The sequence below is a fragment of the Elephantulus edwardii genome, unplaced genomic scaffold (assembly GCF_000299155.1).
Source record: "Elephantulus edwardii isolate Elephantulus edwardi_28Jun2011 unplaced genomic scaffold, EleEdw1.0 scaffold00168, whole genome shotgun sequence".
In the NCBI taxonomy this organism is placed as follows: Eukaryota; Metazoa; Chordata; class Mammalia; order Macroscelidea; family Macroscelididae; genus Elephantulus; species Elephantulus edwardii.
The window spans coordinates 3,813,363-3,830,069 of NW_006399918.1; the positions used below are offsets into that span (position 1 = coordinate 3,813,363).

The 16,707-nt window shown below is 38.8% G+C and overlaps 1 protein-coding gene across 1 annotated transcript; it reads left to right on the forward strand.

Annotated features, from left to right (window-relative positions):
- The first annotated feature begins 7,870 nt into the window (after nucleotides 1–7,870).
- Nucleotides 7,871–8,810, forward strand: LOC102866259 (olfactory receptor 10J1-like). The gene has a single exon (XM_006895443.1). The coding sequence runs from the start codon at nucleotides 7,881–7,883 to the stop codon at nucleotides 8,808–8,810; it is 930 nt and encodes a 309-aa protein (XP_006895505.1). The 5' UTR covers nucleotides 7,871–7,880.
- Nucleotides 8,811–16,707: the final 7,897 nt, after the last annotated feature.

Here is a 16,707-nt window from a genome sequence, read left to right on the forward strand (position 1 = left end):
TAAAATCACTCGGGAGATAGATTGTTGTTGTTGACGTTGTTGTTAGGTGCTGTTGAGTATGATTTGTAGCAACCCTAAGAACAAAAGTTCTGAACCTTGCCCTATCCTGTGCCATCCTCACATTTTCTGACACACAAGAGCCCAGTGCTTCAGTCACTGTGTCATTTTATCTGGTTGAGGGCCTTCCTCTTCTTTGCTGACCCTCCACACTTCCCAGCATCATGTCCCTTTCCAAAGAAATAGCCCCTCTCAGCAACATGCCCAAAATACTTATCATTCTTGCCTCCAAAGAGCACTCTGGCTGCACCCTCTTCCAGATATATCTTTTTGCTCTCTTGGCCATCCATAGGTTGTTCAGTGCTCTTCTCTGTCATCCTTATTCATTGTCCATCTCTCAGATGCATAGACAGTGATCAGAAAGACTATGGTCTGAATCCAACACATGTTAGTTTTCAAACTGACATCATTACTCCTTTACAATCTTGAGAGATCCCTAACTGCAGATTTTCCCAGTGCAATGAGTCTCCTTATTTACCAGCTGATGGTATCAGGGATGTTAATTGTGGACCCAAGCAAGATGAAGCTGTTGACAGTTTTAATCTTCTATCTGACCATCATGATGTTGCCTGTTGGTCAAGTGGTAAGAATTTTTGTTTTCTTGACATTGCGGTTCAGTCAGTTCCAAAGGCTGTATTCCTTGATCTTCTGTAACAAGTGTTTCAAATCCTCCTCACTCTCAGCAAATATGGTGGATCATCTGCAGATGTTAATTGTGTTTTGGGAGACCATTGTTTTAAGTAGTACAATACTTGTCTGTCAGTTTGCTGTAATGAGATAACTTGAGATTGCTGTGATGCTGAAAGCTGGGCCACTAATGTGTCAAATGCCATAAGCATTACCCATGGTGGACAGGTTTTGGTGGAGCTCCCTGATTAAGACAGACTAGGAAGCAGGAGGGGAGGTCTACTTCCTAGATAACAGGCCTATGAAAACCTCGAGATAGATAAATTGCCTTAATTAACAACAGGGCTCTCAGGAAATCCAATTTTCTAAGTGCAAACCCCCACCACTATATTTCAATAAAAACAAAACAATATATACCCTCTTTTCCCACACAAGATTAGTTTCTAGTTACACAGCTGTGGATTAATAAACCATTCAGGAGTCTGTATTTCTATCCTAGGTTCCCTTTCTCTATGTGATACCCACTGATTAGACCACCAACCACTTCTCATAGTATCATTTCCTTTTTGCTCCTACTTGTTTCAGAATCACTACAAAGAGTTCCAGGATTTGTGTGTATACTAATGCTCATAGCCAACTGAATAATAATTACACAAATGTATAGCTACTTTTTAAATATACCATTATTAACATGAAAACTGAAATCAGCTCTCTCATAATTAAGTTTTCAACCAGTAGGTCCTAATAATAGAATTATTACTGAGTGGGAAGTTCATGGAATATTTTTAAATTTAAAATAAGTTTTCCTATACAAAATGTTTGGAGACTCCAGCACTAGTAACAAGGATGGGTGAAAAATAGGTGTAGACTTAGATATAACTTTAAGAATAATGTTAACTTTCATTAAAGCTCTTGAGAGATCTATCCAGGGCTCTAGGAGATTTCCATTGCCAGTTCCATAGTATTCATAGAGGGGTTGGAGATGGGATCCTATTTTAAAGTGGATACTGTGTATTAACTGCAATATGAATGACAATTGACTCAAATAGAGTAATCTTCAAAATTAAGAAATTTTACTGTTGGTCTTATTGCTAGTTTTCTTTTTACAGTTTCTTTGTTTCTGGTCATTAATGTTCAGCATCAAATTCCAATTTATATACTGTTAATGGCAAAGAAAATGTCAAGGAAACAAAGATTCTTACCACTGGACTGATAGGCAACATCATGGTGGATGAAGAGGAGATGGAAACTGTCAATAGCGTTATTTTGCTTTGATCCACAATTAACACCTTTGGTACTAGTAATCAGGAAATAAAGAGATGCATTGCACTGTGAAAATCTACAGTTAGGGATCTCTCCAATTTTTAAATTTTTTTTCTTACTGTGTACTGTCAAACTGGAGTCACCTGGCAAAGGAGGAGATTACCTCTCCTTCTCCAGCAGAACATCTGATGGATTTGAATCATTCACCTTTGAGATTGCAGTGTAGCTTTTTTATACAAGGTCACCAGAGCTCCCTTCTTTCAAAATAATTGAGGAGTAATGATGTCAGTTTGAAGACTAAGGTGCATCTGATTCAGGTAAGTCTTTCTAACCTCCTGCTATGCATCTAAGAGCTGGAAAATGAATAATGAAGGCAGAAAAAGAGTTTATGCCTTTGAGATATGGTGCTGGAGAAGAGCACTGAACATCTCATGGATGGCCAAGAGGACAGAAATGTCTTGGAGAGGGTGCAGCCAGAGTACTCTTTGGAGTTGAAAATGATGAGTATTCACGTGACATACTTTAGTCATATTTCTAGGAGGTGCTATTTATTGGAGAGGGACATGATGCTGGAAAGGGTGGAGGGTTGGAGAAAGAGAGGAAGACTCTCAACAAGATGAATTGACATAGTGACTGCCACAATGGGTTCTTTGTAGGCCAGGAAGTGTGAGGATGGCACAGGATAGAACAGGGTTCAGATCTTTTGTTCACAGGGTTGCTATGAATCATAGTTGACTCGATGGCACCAAACAATATAACAAAAACAACAATGGCTAAGACAGCTCCTCATATATCTCTCATCCGTAAAATGAGGATGATAATACTGACTCAAAGGATCTCTGGTCACCTAAGGTTCAAGGAGTCGTGCAATTTAATGCAATTAAATGCAGACTGTGAGAGAAAAAAGAAGGAAAAAAAAAGTCAGGGAGTTTGAATGTACCAACACCTCTGAGGGGAAAAGATGGGCAATCTCTTCCAATCTGAAAACCTACTGGAGAACAACAGGGTCAGTTATGAGTTGAGTCAGTTCTGACTTAGCTACAATGAATTGGGATTTTTTTTGCTTATTTGGGTTTTTTGAGGACTGGTGTTCTGTGTCTTCAAGTTGGAACCAATCCATAGCTGAGCCTCCAGCAGGCTTTCAGCATCAGTTAATGGCATGGAAGTGTCTGCACATCTTCATCTCACAAAACAACTGATGCATTGGAACCTTTGGGATTGCAGTGCAGTTTCTTTTTTTTCCCCCTTTATACTGTTTTACATACAAAGTTCCTAGAACTCATATATAGCACAATTTCTTATCACTAGGCCACCAGAACTACTTTTAGGGATTTTTGTTGTTGTTGTTGTTGTTTTTGTTGTTGTTGTGTGCTGTCAGGTTGGAATCAACTCATGGCTGACCCTCTAGTGGGTATTCAGAGGCAGTTAATCACACAGATTGCCCATCTTTCTCACGTGAAGCAGCGAGTGGATTCGAACTGTGTGCCTTTGTGATTGCAGTGCAGCTTCTTACCACTAAGCCGCCTGAGGCAAAAGTTTCCCAGAATGCTCAATAAATGCTAGTTGAGTCTATAGTTTTAAACCTCTCCCTTTTTACCATTCATGCTTTCTTTAGGATACCTAGCCACAGGGCCTTATTTCCAAAATTGCCTTAAATTGTCCCAAAGCTTCATCTCTGTGGTACATTGAGGTATTTTGCCCAACTCTTTTTTGTCAATATTCTATGGCTATAAATCATAACTAATAAGGAACCATTAATACAGAGCACATTTCCACTGATTCATCTGTTAGAGTAGGAAGTTATGCATATTCATGAATAACCAGAGAATTGACATGAATGAACCTGCTGAGAGTAGTTTATGAGATGATTGGCTTTTTCCTCTCCCTTGATCCACACATTGATTCAGTTACAAACTGTGTTGATTCTCTTCAATGTCCTGCACATCTGTCCCTGCTCTCTGAGCCCATTGCCACCCCTTGAGATCAATCTCAATTATCTACGGCCTGGCCTGTTATTTCAACAGTCTACCTGGTCTTTTCTCACCACAAATACATCTTCTCATTGCTTCTAAATCAATTTGCCAAATCCCAGTGCTGAGAATGCCTTTTTCCAGAAGGAAAGCAAAATTCCAAAATACATTGGTAAAGGGCACAAGGTGGTTATATTAAAGCAATTCATTTCCTTAAGAGTCCAGTTGCTAAGGGATTTGAAATGCAGGAATGGTACAGTAAAATGAGAATCATTTGGGAGGTTCTTAATAGTGGTAAAATTTAAATACTCCAAAACCTTTTATAACCTGGATTCACTTTAACTTCACTATGTGATTTTCTGTAATTAACTTCAGTTTGATCAAGGGTTTTCCTGCCCTGCCCCACTTACATGTGGTGTTAATTTCAGTTAATTAAAATGACTTAGGGAGCTCTGATGGCCTAGTGGCAAGAGCTGTACTGCAATCATAGATGTGCATGGTTCAAATCTACCTGCTGGAGAAGGAGGGACAATCTCCTCCTGTACCTGTCAGATCCCATTTGATGGTACACACACAAAAGATAATAACATTTTTTTTAAAGTTTCAAAAAATACTTAAGTGGTTTGTGCTGGACTACTACCTTCATAGTCAATGGTTTGAGCACATCGTGGTATTGTGAGAGAAAAGTTCTGGTATTCTGCTTCTCAAAGACTACAGTTGAGAGGACCTTTCATAGTAGCTCTACTCTGTACCAGGCAGAGGTTCACACAGAACTGACTTGGTGGGACTAACAATAATGACTATCAACACTTTCAAGTAAACTATACCTACAAAGATTAGTTGTGTATTTCATTCATGTCTGTATTCTCAGCATCTAGTTCAAAGCCTTGTATATGCTTCATGTTTGCAAAATGAATGAACCAGATAACCAGTACATCTGAAAGTAAAGAAAAATGCTAAAAAAGTGCCAAACTGATTCTTAGAAAGTCTCTAGGGAGAAGTGGTTTTGAGTTAGATCCTCATGGACTTGTAGAAGTTTGCCAAATGTAGACAGGAAGGGAATTCTAGGTAAAGGAAATGAAGTCTGTTCAAAGGTTCATCTCTATTTCCTAGTACCTAAGAAAGCATCTACTGATCTAAGGGCTGTACTATTTCAATGATGTATGCTACAGGGCAGAAACACAGATGTCATGAATTGCCTGATTTTATTCCAAAGAGAAAAATAAGTTTCTCCTGTTTCTTGGAAAAGGGTTTACCTATACTTTCTGCAGTCCAAGAAAATGTAAGTCACAGCTTAAGCTGTCTACAGTTGTGGATTTTCAAGACATCTCTATTAAAAAGAAAGCACACACAATCTGTTTATGCAAACAAATCAAACTCAAATATGGAGAACAATAAAAGCCAGCTTCACCTACTGCTGTTCCACTTGACATGTTCATCAACTTAACAGGAAAACTTCAGCCAGGTTCCCAATGGACTAAACCTGGGATTGGATAAATGAACCTCACACATAACAAGGCCCCTAGGTACCTGCTGTCTATATCCTTTCAAGGCTCAGGGTGCCTCAGGATATCTTCAGGGAATGATACCCAAGAGTCTTCCCCTTCTTCTGCTCCTTGGAGAATGTCTTCACTGACTTCAAAAACTTCACCTAGGTGGATGGGTTCTCAATGATGCTTGTGTTACCCAAACCTGACCACATTCCCAGTAGTGTGATGTGTCTGCAGCTTGTCCACTCAGTCTCAACTCCTGCAGTAGATCTTCTGGGAACTTTCCTCTTTTCTGCTTGGGCATTTTGTGGTAAAGGGGACACAACATTTTTTTCTTCATTCCTGGCTCCCCTTCAATCCTGCTTTCCTGTTGTGCCTCAGCTTTAGGCCGAGACATGTAAGTGATCCTTTGAAAAGGAAATAAAATGGGTTTATTATTATAAGCTAATTTTATTTCTAATAAAACATCTCTTTTCACAATGAGATGAAAAATCTTATGAGGATATGTTTTCTCTTCTTTCTCTTGATTTCCTCTGAAGACTCCCAAGAACAGAAGATGCTTACCAGCTTGTAGCATCCATACTTCTTTCCTAAGACAGATTTCATACAGATAAGATACCAGTCCAATGTCTCTCTATAAATATCATATTGGTATTTGAAACAGAGCAATTCTTTCTTGGGTGGGAGTTGTCCATGTGTTTCAGGACATTAAGTGCCATTAATTTCAATAACATTTGTCTGTGTAATAATAAAAATCACAGACATTTCCCATTTTGTCCTAAAAGTATTATACTACCTCAAAGATGGACCCCTGCCTAGTTAATATCCAAATGCCTCATTGGAGAGAAATATCTTTTGTTAGGTATTTCAGTCGTAATTTTTTTTTTCCTGTTGGGAAATATTTTCCATTGCAGCTTCAGTTTCTTAAGATTCATAGTGTAAATTATTTTTAGATGGTCACTAACATACCTAAGAGAGCATTGGTACTTAGTGGTAATGAGTTGTGCTACCAACCTGGCTGGTATGCGGTTCAAATCCACCAGCTGTTCTATGGGAGAAAGATGGATGATCTTCTCTCATGTGATTTACTGCCTCTCAAAACCCACTGAAGGATCACCTATGAGTCAGTTCTGATTCAATGATCCACAACAACAATTAAACAATGTCCTTAAAATAAATTTTTATAAACTTGAAGGAGGTTTATATTCCTTCTAGGAAGCTCTAGTGCCACAGACTATAGGGGGGCCTCACCTCTCTGGTGGTTCAAACCCACCATCATCACCGTGGGACAAAGGTGGGCAATCTCTTCCCTGTGTGTGATTTACAGACTCCTGAAAACCGGCTGGATGACAATCTATGAGTTGGTTCCAACTCAATGGCAATGAATATATATACCTTGTAACCTTCATCAAAGATATTATTTACTTGATTCAAAAGCCTTTTTTTTTCCTGAATATGCATAAGCCAATCAGAATTTCAAAGCACTTAAGTCTACTTTATAAAAGGAAAAAATCTGAAATATGACAAAAATTGAAACCATCTCCACCCTTTGACACAATGATGTATCTTAGCATAGCTCTGGCTTTTATGTTCAAGTTCTGATTTTGCTTTAGATGAAGGGCACTTGAATTTGTGGCATCTTTCCTGAATCAATTGTTTGCCCCTGCAGAGTAGGTGTGTGCCTACCCACAAATTTGTATGGGCTGTAATTTAACGTGTGGTTTGGGGAAGATAAAGACTTTTATACTATATAGCAGAGTTTATAACATGCATGAATCAGTGCTATACACTGTCAGCAGACTTCCATCATTCAGACAGCAGTGAGGACAGAATGGACGGTGCGTAAGATTTGCCTTTTCCTCCTTACAATCAAGATGAGCCTTTCTGCCTCTGCTCTATTTCTACCTTGTAAAAGATGTACAAGGGTTGATTCATAGTCTCAGTTGAAGAGATGCCACCATTCCATCCCTAAAGCAAACTGTTTTCAACAATTCATGCATAATTCCAAGTTAGTGAAATATGCAAAAATGTCAAATATAAATTCTCTGAGTTATTGTGTGAGGGAGGTATAGCACTAATTGGGATAGAAAATAAATATGAGACATTTGAATACAATAAGCTCTCATGGAAGACTGAAAACTTGAATTTGTCTTTGAAGAATGGAAAGATTTAAGTAAGAGGAATAAAAAATATCATACTGGATGGGAAGAAGAGTAAGTATAAAGTGGAGATGTGCGTCATTATACTTTAAAAAAAGGCTTGCACAACACTGAGGAGGATTGGAAATTGTAGTAGATAGCCACAGGAAAAAAAATTTTAAGTAAACCAATTGATTGAATGTAATCCACTAGGGAAATGTTTCCCTAGGTTTAAATCTGGGAACTAAATTCAATCTCCTAAGTGTGCTTAAACTCCATTACCGGAGTCATGTAACTATTTCATTTTTCTACCTTAGAGACTTGGTGGCCATTCAATGAAGAGAGAGAACTACACTCTCATTCTTGAGTTTGTTTTTCAAGGTTTCTCCAGCTTCCATGAACACCAGCTCACCCTTTTTGTGGTGTTTCTTGCACTGTACATCTTAACTCTGGCAGGCAATGTCATCATTGTGACCATTATCCGGGTTGATCGTCATCTTCACACCCCCATGTATTTCTTCCTGAGCATGCTGTCTACTTCAGAGACTATATATACGCTGGTCATCATCCCAAAGATGCTCTCCAACCTCGTGGGTCTGAGCCAGTCCATTTCACTGGCAGGCTGTGCCACACAGATGTTCTTTTTTGTAACCTTTGGCATTACTAACTGCTTCTTGCTCACAGCAATGGGATATGACCGTTATGTGGCCATCTGCAACCCCCTGAGGTACACTGTTATCATGAACAAGAGGGTGTGTGCCCAGCTGGTAGGGGGAGCGTGCAGCATTGGGCTGATTGTAGCCATGACACAGGTGTCATCTGTATTCAAGCTACCTTTCTGTGCCACAAAGGTTCCCCACTTCTTCTGTGACATCCGACCTGTGATGAAGCTTTCCTGTATCAATACGGCCATCAATGAGATCTTGACTGTTATCATCAGTGTTCTGGTGCTTGTCACACCCATGGGGCTGGTTTTCATCTCTTATGTCCTCATTATCACTACAATCCTAAAGATTGCTTCAGCTGAGGGCCGTAAGAAGGCCTTTGCCACCTGTGCTTCCCACCTCACTGTGGTCATTGTCCACTATGGCTGCGCCTCCATTGCCTACCTCAAGCCCAAGTCAGAAAACACCAGGGATCAGGATCAGTTGATCTCAGTAACATACACTGTCATCACGCCTTTACTGAACCCTGTGGTGTACACTCTGAGGAACAAAGAGGTCAAGGATGCTCTGTTTAGGGCTATGGGCAAGAAAATTTCCTGACAATTTGACAAGTGTTGTCTTGATGTTCTTAGCATCCACACTCCACAGGAACATGGATTGGGGGCACATATCACTGGGAACATATTTAAAGACCTGTGCTTTAAGTAGTAAAAAGAACAGCAGCAAGATCATCAACGAGGTGTCTGAAAACTTTAAATAAAAGCCCTTGGTGAAGTTCTGGCTCTGAGTTTGTGGGCAAGTGAAGAAATCAGGTAGCAGCATGTACCAAAGATTTTTTTTTCCCGTTTGCCTTTTAATGTCCTTGTGTGTCTCCACCTTAGGAAAGCAATAGTAACTCCCTCTGAGAAAACAGATTCTGGTGTCTTCTTTAAAATATTCCTTCTGATTTTTTTCCTTCCTAATTAAGGTAACAATGATTCCTCTAAGTTGGGTCCATATTAGAACTTCTTTATAGATGCTACATCTGGTATTAAGTTGTTATGCAAAAAAGAAAGGGTATTCTCAGGTTGTATAACCTAGATTTCTTTTGAAACAAGTATCTTTAATTCATGCTAAATTGTAGCAGAACTGTTGGATGATAGAATTGACCAAGGATAATTTAATTAGAGAGAGATATAATGCTAGCTCTTGCCAGCTGTTGTGGCAGCTCCTTGAGTTCACATTCCTAGATTTTACTTTGTAAGTTCATATGTTATTAGTTCAGAAAGTATATAATGGGCAGATCATGTATTTGACTTTGGGGAAACAAATATAACACGTTCTGATTATCTAGCTCCATTCTAGAGCTAAGGAAAACCTTTAAAAGTGTAAGTGTAATACTTCATGATAACATGATATTTTCAAAAGATTCCAAGAGAACTAAAGAGAGAAAGATAGAAAAGTGAGAGACAAGCAGAATGTTTAAAAATATGAGAGAAGCCTCCATACAAGAGATATTCTGGCCTACTTTTAAAACAATTAGTTGGAGTGAGAAATTATAAAAATTAGGATCATAGTTTCAAAGGAATGAAAGCCAGAGGAATATTCTTTAAATGCAAAGTGATTCAGTGTGGGGAGTCTAGTGTATAAGGAAGCAGGGTCTAGGATAGAGGTAAATAAAGCCTGAGTAGTAGGTGAAGGGTCAGGTCAGAAAGGCTTTATGTGTTAAACAAAAGAATTTTGACTTTAACTATTAATTGAAACAGTGTATGTAAATTCTTGCCATCCTTATTATGCTTAATTAGCTCTATTGACAACTCAAAGAAGTTGTATAGATCTATACAGCATAGACCCTTTAAATCACTGGGAGAAGGAACTATGACTAGAGTATACTTGGAAATACTTTTGCTCTTATAAAGAAGGTGAATCAGAGAGACAGTCAGACAGAAAGAACATGGAGCAGAGGTAGGCCAAGAAGTGTTATGCAGGTTTGAAGTTTCTAAGTTCAGATAAGCATCTAGATTCAGAGCTTGATAACCAAAGACTTGCGAGCAAGTCAGGGCTGTTGGTCCTGGGACACAGTGGGACTGTAACCAAGAATTGCACTTATTAATCAGAGAAGCTTCAAATGATGATACAGATACCTAAAGGAAATAAATCTATAGATGGTAAGATAGAGATAGAGAGAAAGAGATATAGATTAGATATAGATAGATATAGATGATATAGATATAGAACTAGAGCTAGAGCGATAGAGATATAGAGATACACACACACACACACACACACACACACACACATACACACATACATTTAACTTCTGGATCATATCGTACCTATAAAGCCTTTATCAGAACAAAGGCAGGAAAAAATATCAATCCATAATTAAAGTTCTCTAAGGACATGTTCCCCTGCAGCACTGGTGGCTTAGTGGCAAGGAGTCACACTGTTGACCCAAAGGCACATGGTTCAAATTCACCAGCTATTCTGTGGAAGAAAGATGGGCAATTTCCTCCTGTGTAATTTACTGCCTCTGAAAATCTGCAGGAGGTGGAGGGTCAGCTTGATGGTACATAACTCCAAGAACATGGTAATTTAGATAAAAAGAAATAGGACAATCAGCAAAGAAAAATTGGATAATAAAAGGAAGCCTTGCTTGCCTAGTAGTAAGTACCTACAATTCCAACCCAAAATCACATTATTTGATGATTGGGAGGGAAATTATAGCCTTTAGTATGACAAGAGGGAGTTTGGTGGATAAGGAATTGAGGTGCCACCACAAAGGCCGGTGGTTTAAATCCACTAGCTGTTCCTTGGGAGCAAGGTGGACAATCTCCTCCCTTGCAATTTACATCTTCTGAAAACCCGCTGAAGAAAAACAAGCTATGGGTGAGTTCCACCACCATTAATAATAGGTAAAGAATTTGATGGAGTGATTCGTTCAATATTCAAGGATTTTTCAATATATGCCAGCTACTGTGCTGGATACTGGAAATGCCAAAATAAACTCTTTACTATCTCTTGAAAGAAAGCATTTCCAGACATGCATAAGAGAAAAGAATATGTAGAATGAGAGAGAAAGGAACAAGGCATGTTTAATGTTTAATAACAAAAAAGTAAAATTTTGGGATTTATTTTCCTAATTCCTATAAAGCTAAGCATGATGTCCTTCCCCAAGGATGAGGAAGACACTGGATGACATGGATTTGACTTATTGTCTGTGAGAATAGGAGCAGGTGTGTGTCGGAGACATGAGACTGGCTCCGAATAGGGCAGGGTTCAGAGCTAATGTTCATACATTGCTGTAAGTCATAGACAATTAGATGTGCATAACAACATAAAGCTAAATCTAATCAAGCCAGGTAAGAACTTTGAAATAACAGTGAAATAAAGGTGTGTTGTCTGTACAACTGTGCTGTCCTGAGGCAAGTCTGGGCCACCTCTGGGATACAAGAGCTTTTCTGAGGGACTTGACTCAGACCATCACAACACTGGACTTGTAGTACATTTATCACCAAGTTTTATCAGAAAGCTTGTTTGAATGAACAGTTTCACAACCAACCATTAAACAATCAGATACTTTCAACAGCCCTTCTCACCCCATCAGGGAACTTGTCATGGAACTTTTTCACACCTTCTGGGCAGTCTCACTCTCTCATAGACTACTTGGCAAGACAAAAATGATCTGAAAGGATTTTTTCCCTTCCCTCAGAATTATTTTGGTCACCATTTGCAGGTATTATTTTGTAGTTATAAAAGAAAAAAACAAAACAATCTTTTCCCATATATGGGGCTCCTTTCCAAAAATACTTTCCCAATCATTACTTCACTAGGTGCTCAGAAAGATGCTAGGAAGGATACAGGAATAATGTTCTCCATTGTAAAGATAATAATGCAAAGATAGCATAAAGGGTGGAGGTAGGCCTTGAGCTTACACTGATTTGGCAAGCATTTTTTTGTTTATACAAAATATATTACAATCTAATGGCACTTGAGAAATCAAGCTAAATAAAAGCTTAAATTTAAATTTTCCAAGCCTTAATACTTCCAGTGGGATCTGGTAGCCCAATGGGTGATGAGTTGTGCTGAAACCCAAAGACAGGTGGTTCAAATCCACCAATGGTTCCACTGGAGAAAGACAGGCTATCTCCTCCTATGTGATTTATTGTTGCTGTTGTTGTTATGTGCCGCCGAGTCATTTGTGACTCATAGCGACCCTATGTACAACAGCCCTAAACCCTGCTCTATCCTGTGCCAATCGCATTGCCTCTGACACACCCATCGCGATTATCCCAGTCACTGATTAAAAATCTGAGTTTGTTCGGACTTGATGGCAATTAGTTATTTGTTGTTATAATATCTCCAGACTAAAATGAAATCTCATTCCCAAGACTTTTCCAAGAGAAAGGTGTTGTGTGAACGAATCACCTTGGATCTTTACTATAGACCATGGAGACCCCAAAGGAAGCACCTCTAATAATAGTTCAAATTGTGAAGTTTTATTTATTCAGGAACCAGTAGATGTTTTAAGAATCTGCTGTTGCTGATCTCAGAGAAGACGCTTAGTGCTCCATGAACTAATCTGTGAAAGATTTAGTCTGACTTTAGAGTTTGGTAAATACTGTGTAATATCAGATCTAGAGCTAGAGCCTGGACTAGTGTCTAGACAGGGAGATAGATACACCATATTTATAAATTATAATATTTGGTAAACTGATGAGTGCTAAACTAGAGGTTCACATGAGTCATGAAAGTCTAGTTGGAAGAAACATTTAGCTCTAATTTTATTCTAAGTAATAATAAAAGAAAACAAATTCATTTCCTCTTTCTTGGCTCTGGAATCAATATGTTTGGTACCAGTCATTAAGAAATTAAAAGATATGCTGCATTGGGAAAATCTGCTATCAAGGAGCTCTGCAAAGTGCTGAAGAACAATGATGTCAGTTTAAAGACTAAGCAATGACTAAGGATGACAAAAGAATTGATGCCTTATAATTGTGATGTTGGAGAGAGTACTGACTATCTCGTGGGCTGCCAAAAGAACAAATGGTTAGTCTTAGATGAAGTGCAACCAGGGTGCTCCTTGGAGGCAAGAATGGTGACATTTTGTCTCTCATAATTTGGGCATATTGTTAGGAACCCTTGAAAAAGTCGGTGTACAAGAGGAAGACCCTCAATAATATGGATTGATACAGTAACTGTAAAAATGGGCTCAAGTATATCAGAGATCGTGAGGATGGCATAGTATAGGATCATTATGAGTGCAAGACAACTTGACATAACAACCACATAACAACCACAACAACACAGCTTTGGAAAAGCAATGGAGGAAAACTGTAAGAATCCATTCAACAGCAATGGGTTTCGTGTTTTGGTTTTTAACTGTGATTCAACTCTTGTTTAAAAGGAAACCTTTGCAACTTGAGTAATAAACTCTCTTATTTTTATAGGACCCAGATGAAAATTTAGAGAACATGGATGTCTGCATCAGAATCTCCCTCACTGACTGACCAGCAGAACTGAGGTTAGGGTGTTTCAGATCACTTTGTAGTATTCCCATTTCTTACAGACATCTCCCTTACTACCTTCTGCCTTCACTATAGACATAAATCTCTAAGACGTATGAAACAACGAAGGAAAGGCTTTGCACTTCAGGAATATGAGAGGTGGCACAGGATAATGTAAACCACATGAAGACCCCAATCTGGGAGGGCAGTTTACCTACAAGACTTCATAAAACTGAAAGTCAGATTATTTCATTAATTCACCAAAGAACACAAAGCTAGTAAGTGAGCAATAAAGGCTACTGAGCACAAGCCTACTCACTGTCCCATGGTTCAGCTGTAATGTGTGACTAGTAGAAATTGATTCCTAACCAAAGTTCACCACAGAATTCCAATATTAAGAGCACTTCTTTTTTTTAAGTGAAAAGAATTTGATTAATAAAAACCTCATATTAATGGAGCTAACAGAAGAAGTGTTGTGTACCATCAAATCAGAACTGTCCCATATCTGACTGTTGATAGGTTTTCACAGGCATGGGAGGAGACTGTCCTTCTCCAGTGGGGCAGCTGGTAGATTCAAACCACGTGCCTTCGGGATTGCAGCACAGCTTTCTTACCACTAGGCCACTATTTTCCTTTTGTTATGGGATTGAGTATACTGAAGACTCACAGAAAGATTTGAATTATGCTGCTGGAGAATAATACTAAATGTACTACAGTCTGCCCAAAAAACAAGCAAACAAAAAAAACAAAAAACAAAAACGAACAAATCAGTCTTGGAAGAAGCATGGCCAAAATGTTTCTTTTTTTTTTCTATAGTTATATTTTATTAATTTTCATAAACATTTACAGAGATTTTGGGTTTCCATTCATTCACCGCTGCACCATTCTTTCTACCCTCCTCCCAGTTTGTTCTTGTCCAAATGCCACAGTGCTTGTCAAAGCCAGTTCTGATTAATCTTCTTTGTCAGTGTGTCCTTTGCCATTCCCTATCACTCCTCCCTGAGACTTCACCCTGAGTCATAAGGAAAAGGGGATGGCATATTCTCTTAGCTACTTCCTGCTGAAAAGGGATGCTGTGGGTTTCAGGGTGAAGATCTTCTCTCACTACTCTAAAGGGCCCCTTTGGCAGTAGGAAACACATAGACTATTATGGAGATTGATTTTGGAATTTAGATGCACTCTTATTGATTGTGCTTGGCCATACATGTTCATATTCTTGAAGATGTATCCTGGGGGTGTTGCAATCTAGAAGACACAAATTTGACTAACAAGTTATAAGTACATGAGTCAAAAATTATGGAAAAGTAAAAGAAAAGATTCTTTCATTGTTCCACAAACCCTCCCCCAGGTCCCCTCCATCGTGTAGCCCTCGCTCTAGACTCCTGTGATGACAGAAATACCTAGTTATATATCTCTTTTAAACAGTTTTCTCCCTCCTCTGTTTCAGTGCAGTATACATTATTGAACCCATCTTACTCAGCCTCTCCCCAGCCCCAAGGACAGTCCCATTCTACAACAGTGGCATCATGTAATATTTGTCCTTTTGTGACTGGGATATTTCACTCAGCATAATGTTCTCCAGAGTCAACCATTTTGAATAATATTGCATGAGTTCCTTGTTTTTTAATGCAGCATAGTATTCCATTGTGCGAATATACCACAGCTTCTCTAGCCATTCGTTTGTTGATGGGCACTTAGGTTGTTTCCAACTCCTTGCTATTGTGAACAAAGCTGCAATAAACATAGGTGTGCATATATCTGCTTGGATGTCAGCTATGGTCTTTTCAGGGTATATTCCCAGTAGTGGAATTGCTGGGTCAAATGGTATCTCTATTTGCAACTTTTTGAGAAAGTGCCATACTGCTTTCCACAGGGGTTGCACCATTTTACACTCCCACCAACAGTGAATCAGGGTGCCGAGATTTCATCTGACATATTTTAAACCTGTTTTCAGGAGGAACCAATTCCTAGAGTAAAAGCTGATGCTTGGTGAAGTAGAAAGTCAGTGAAAATGGGAAAGTCTTCAATGAGAAGGGTGGACACAGTGACTTGCAGCAATGTACTCACACACAGTAATGCCTGCAAAGATGGTACAAGACCATTAGTTCTGCCTGTGCTGCTGTTGATAAGTGCTGTTGAGTTGTGGTTCATAGTAGGATAACTATGAGTCACAACCCAACAGACCTTAACAACAGCAGCAGATAGGTGTTACAGTTTCTTGATGACACTCTAGAAATTTCCATACATCCCCCAAGTAGCTGCAAAATGGACTGCACACTCACCAGGGACAGAGCTGTCTTCAGATCCACGTACCAGCTTCATGCCATATCACCAACTCACTCTGATCTCTCATGGTTAGTGAGGTGTTAATGAAAGATACCAGTACTACTATCATAGTTCATAAATCCTTTTTATTTAATTCTTGCCAGATGATGGTAGAAGAGACAATATCTATCTCATTTACCAGTATCAGGAGGATACTGAGACTCAGAGGAGATAAGTGTCAAAGACAATGAGTACTAGAATCCCAATTAAGTTCAACTAGTCCCAAATCTACCATCTTTCACTTTTCTTCTTTGTTTGAGAGGTTTCCCTTCTATGTATTGTTGCAGACCGAGGGTCCCAAAGAATGGAATAATTTTATAATTATTAATAATGAGACAAACAGCCAGGAATGTGATAGAGCAGAGAGCATAAAACAGGGGGTCAGCAGTTCTTGACTAAAGACCCCAAGTCATGTTTCTCTGTGTCTTTATTGAAAATTATCAGGAAGTAATCACAAAGCGTATGGATATAGATATAATCCTATCGCTCACAATGTTGTACTTCAAGATTAATCTAGAAATTTCTTTTTTGACTATGAAAGCAACTCCATTTTTCCTCAACTTTTTGTCTCCAGAACGATATATCATATGATCATCTGACTCAAATGCCCCATGCCAGTCCATCTCATCTCTCCAATGCCTAATATGTCAATATTTATGCCTTCCATTTCTTTCTTAACAATTTCT

Coding starts and splice junctions, on each gene's coding strand:
- LOC102866259 (XM_006895443.1), top strand. CDS start 7,881: ATGAAGAGAGAGAACTACACTCTCATTCTTGAGTTTGTTTTTCAAGGT.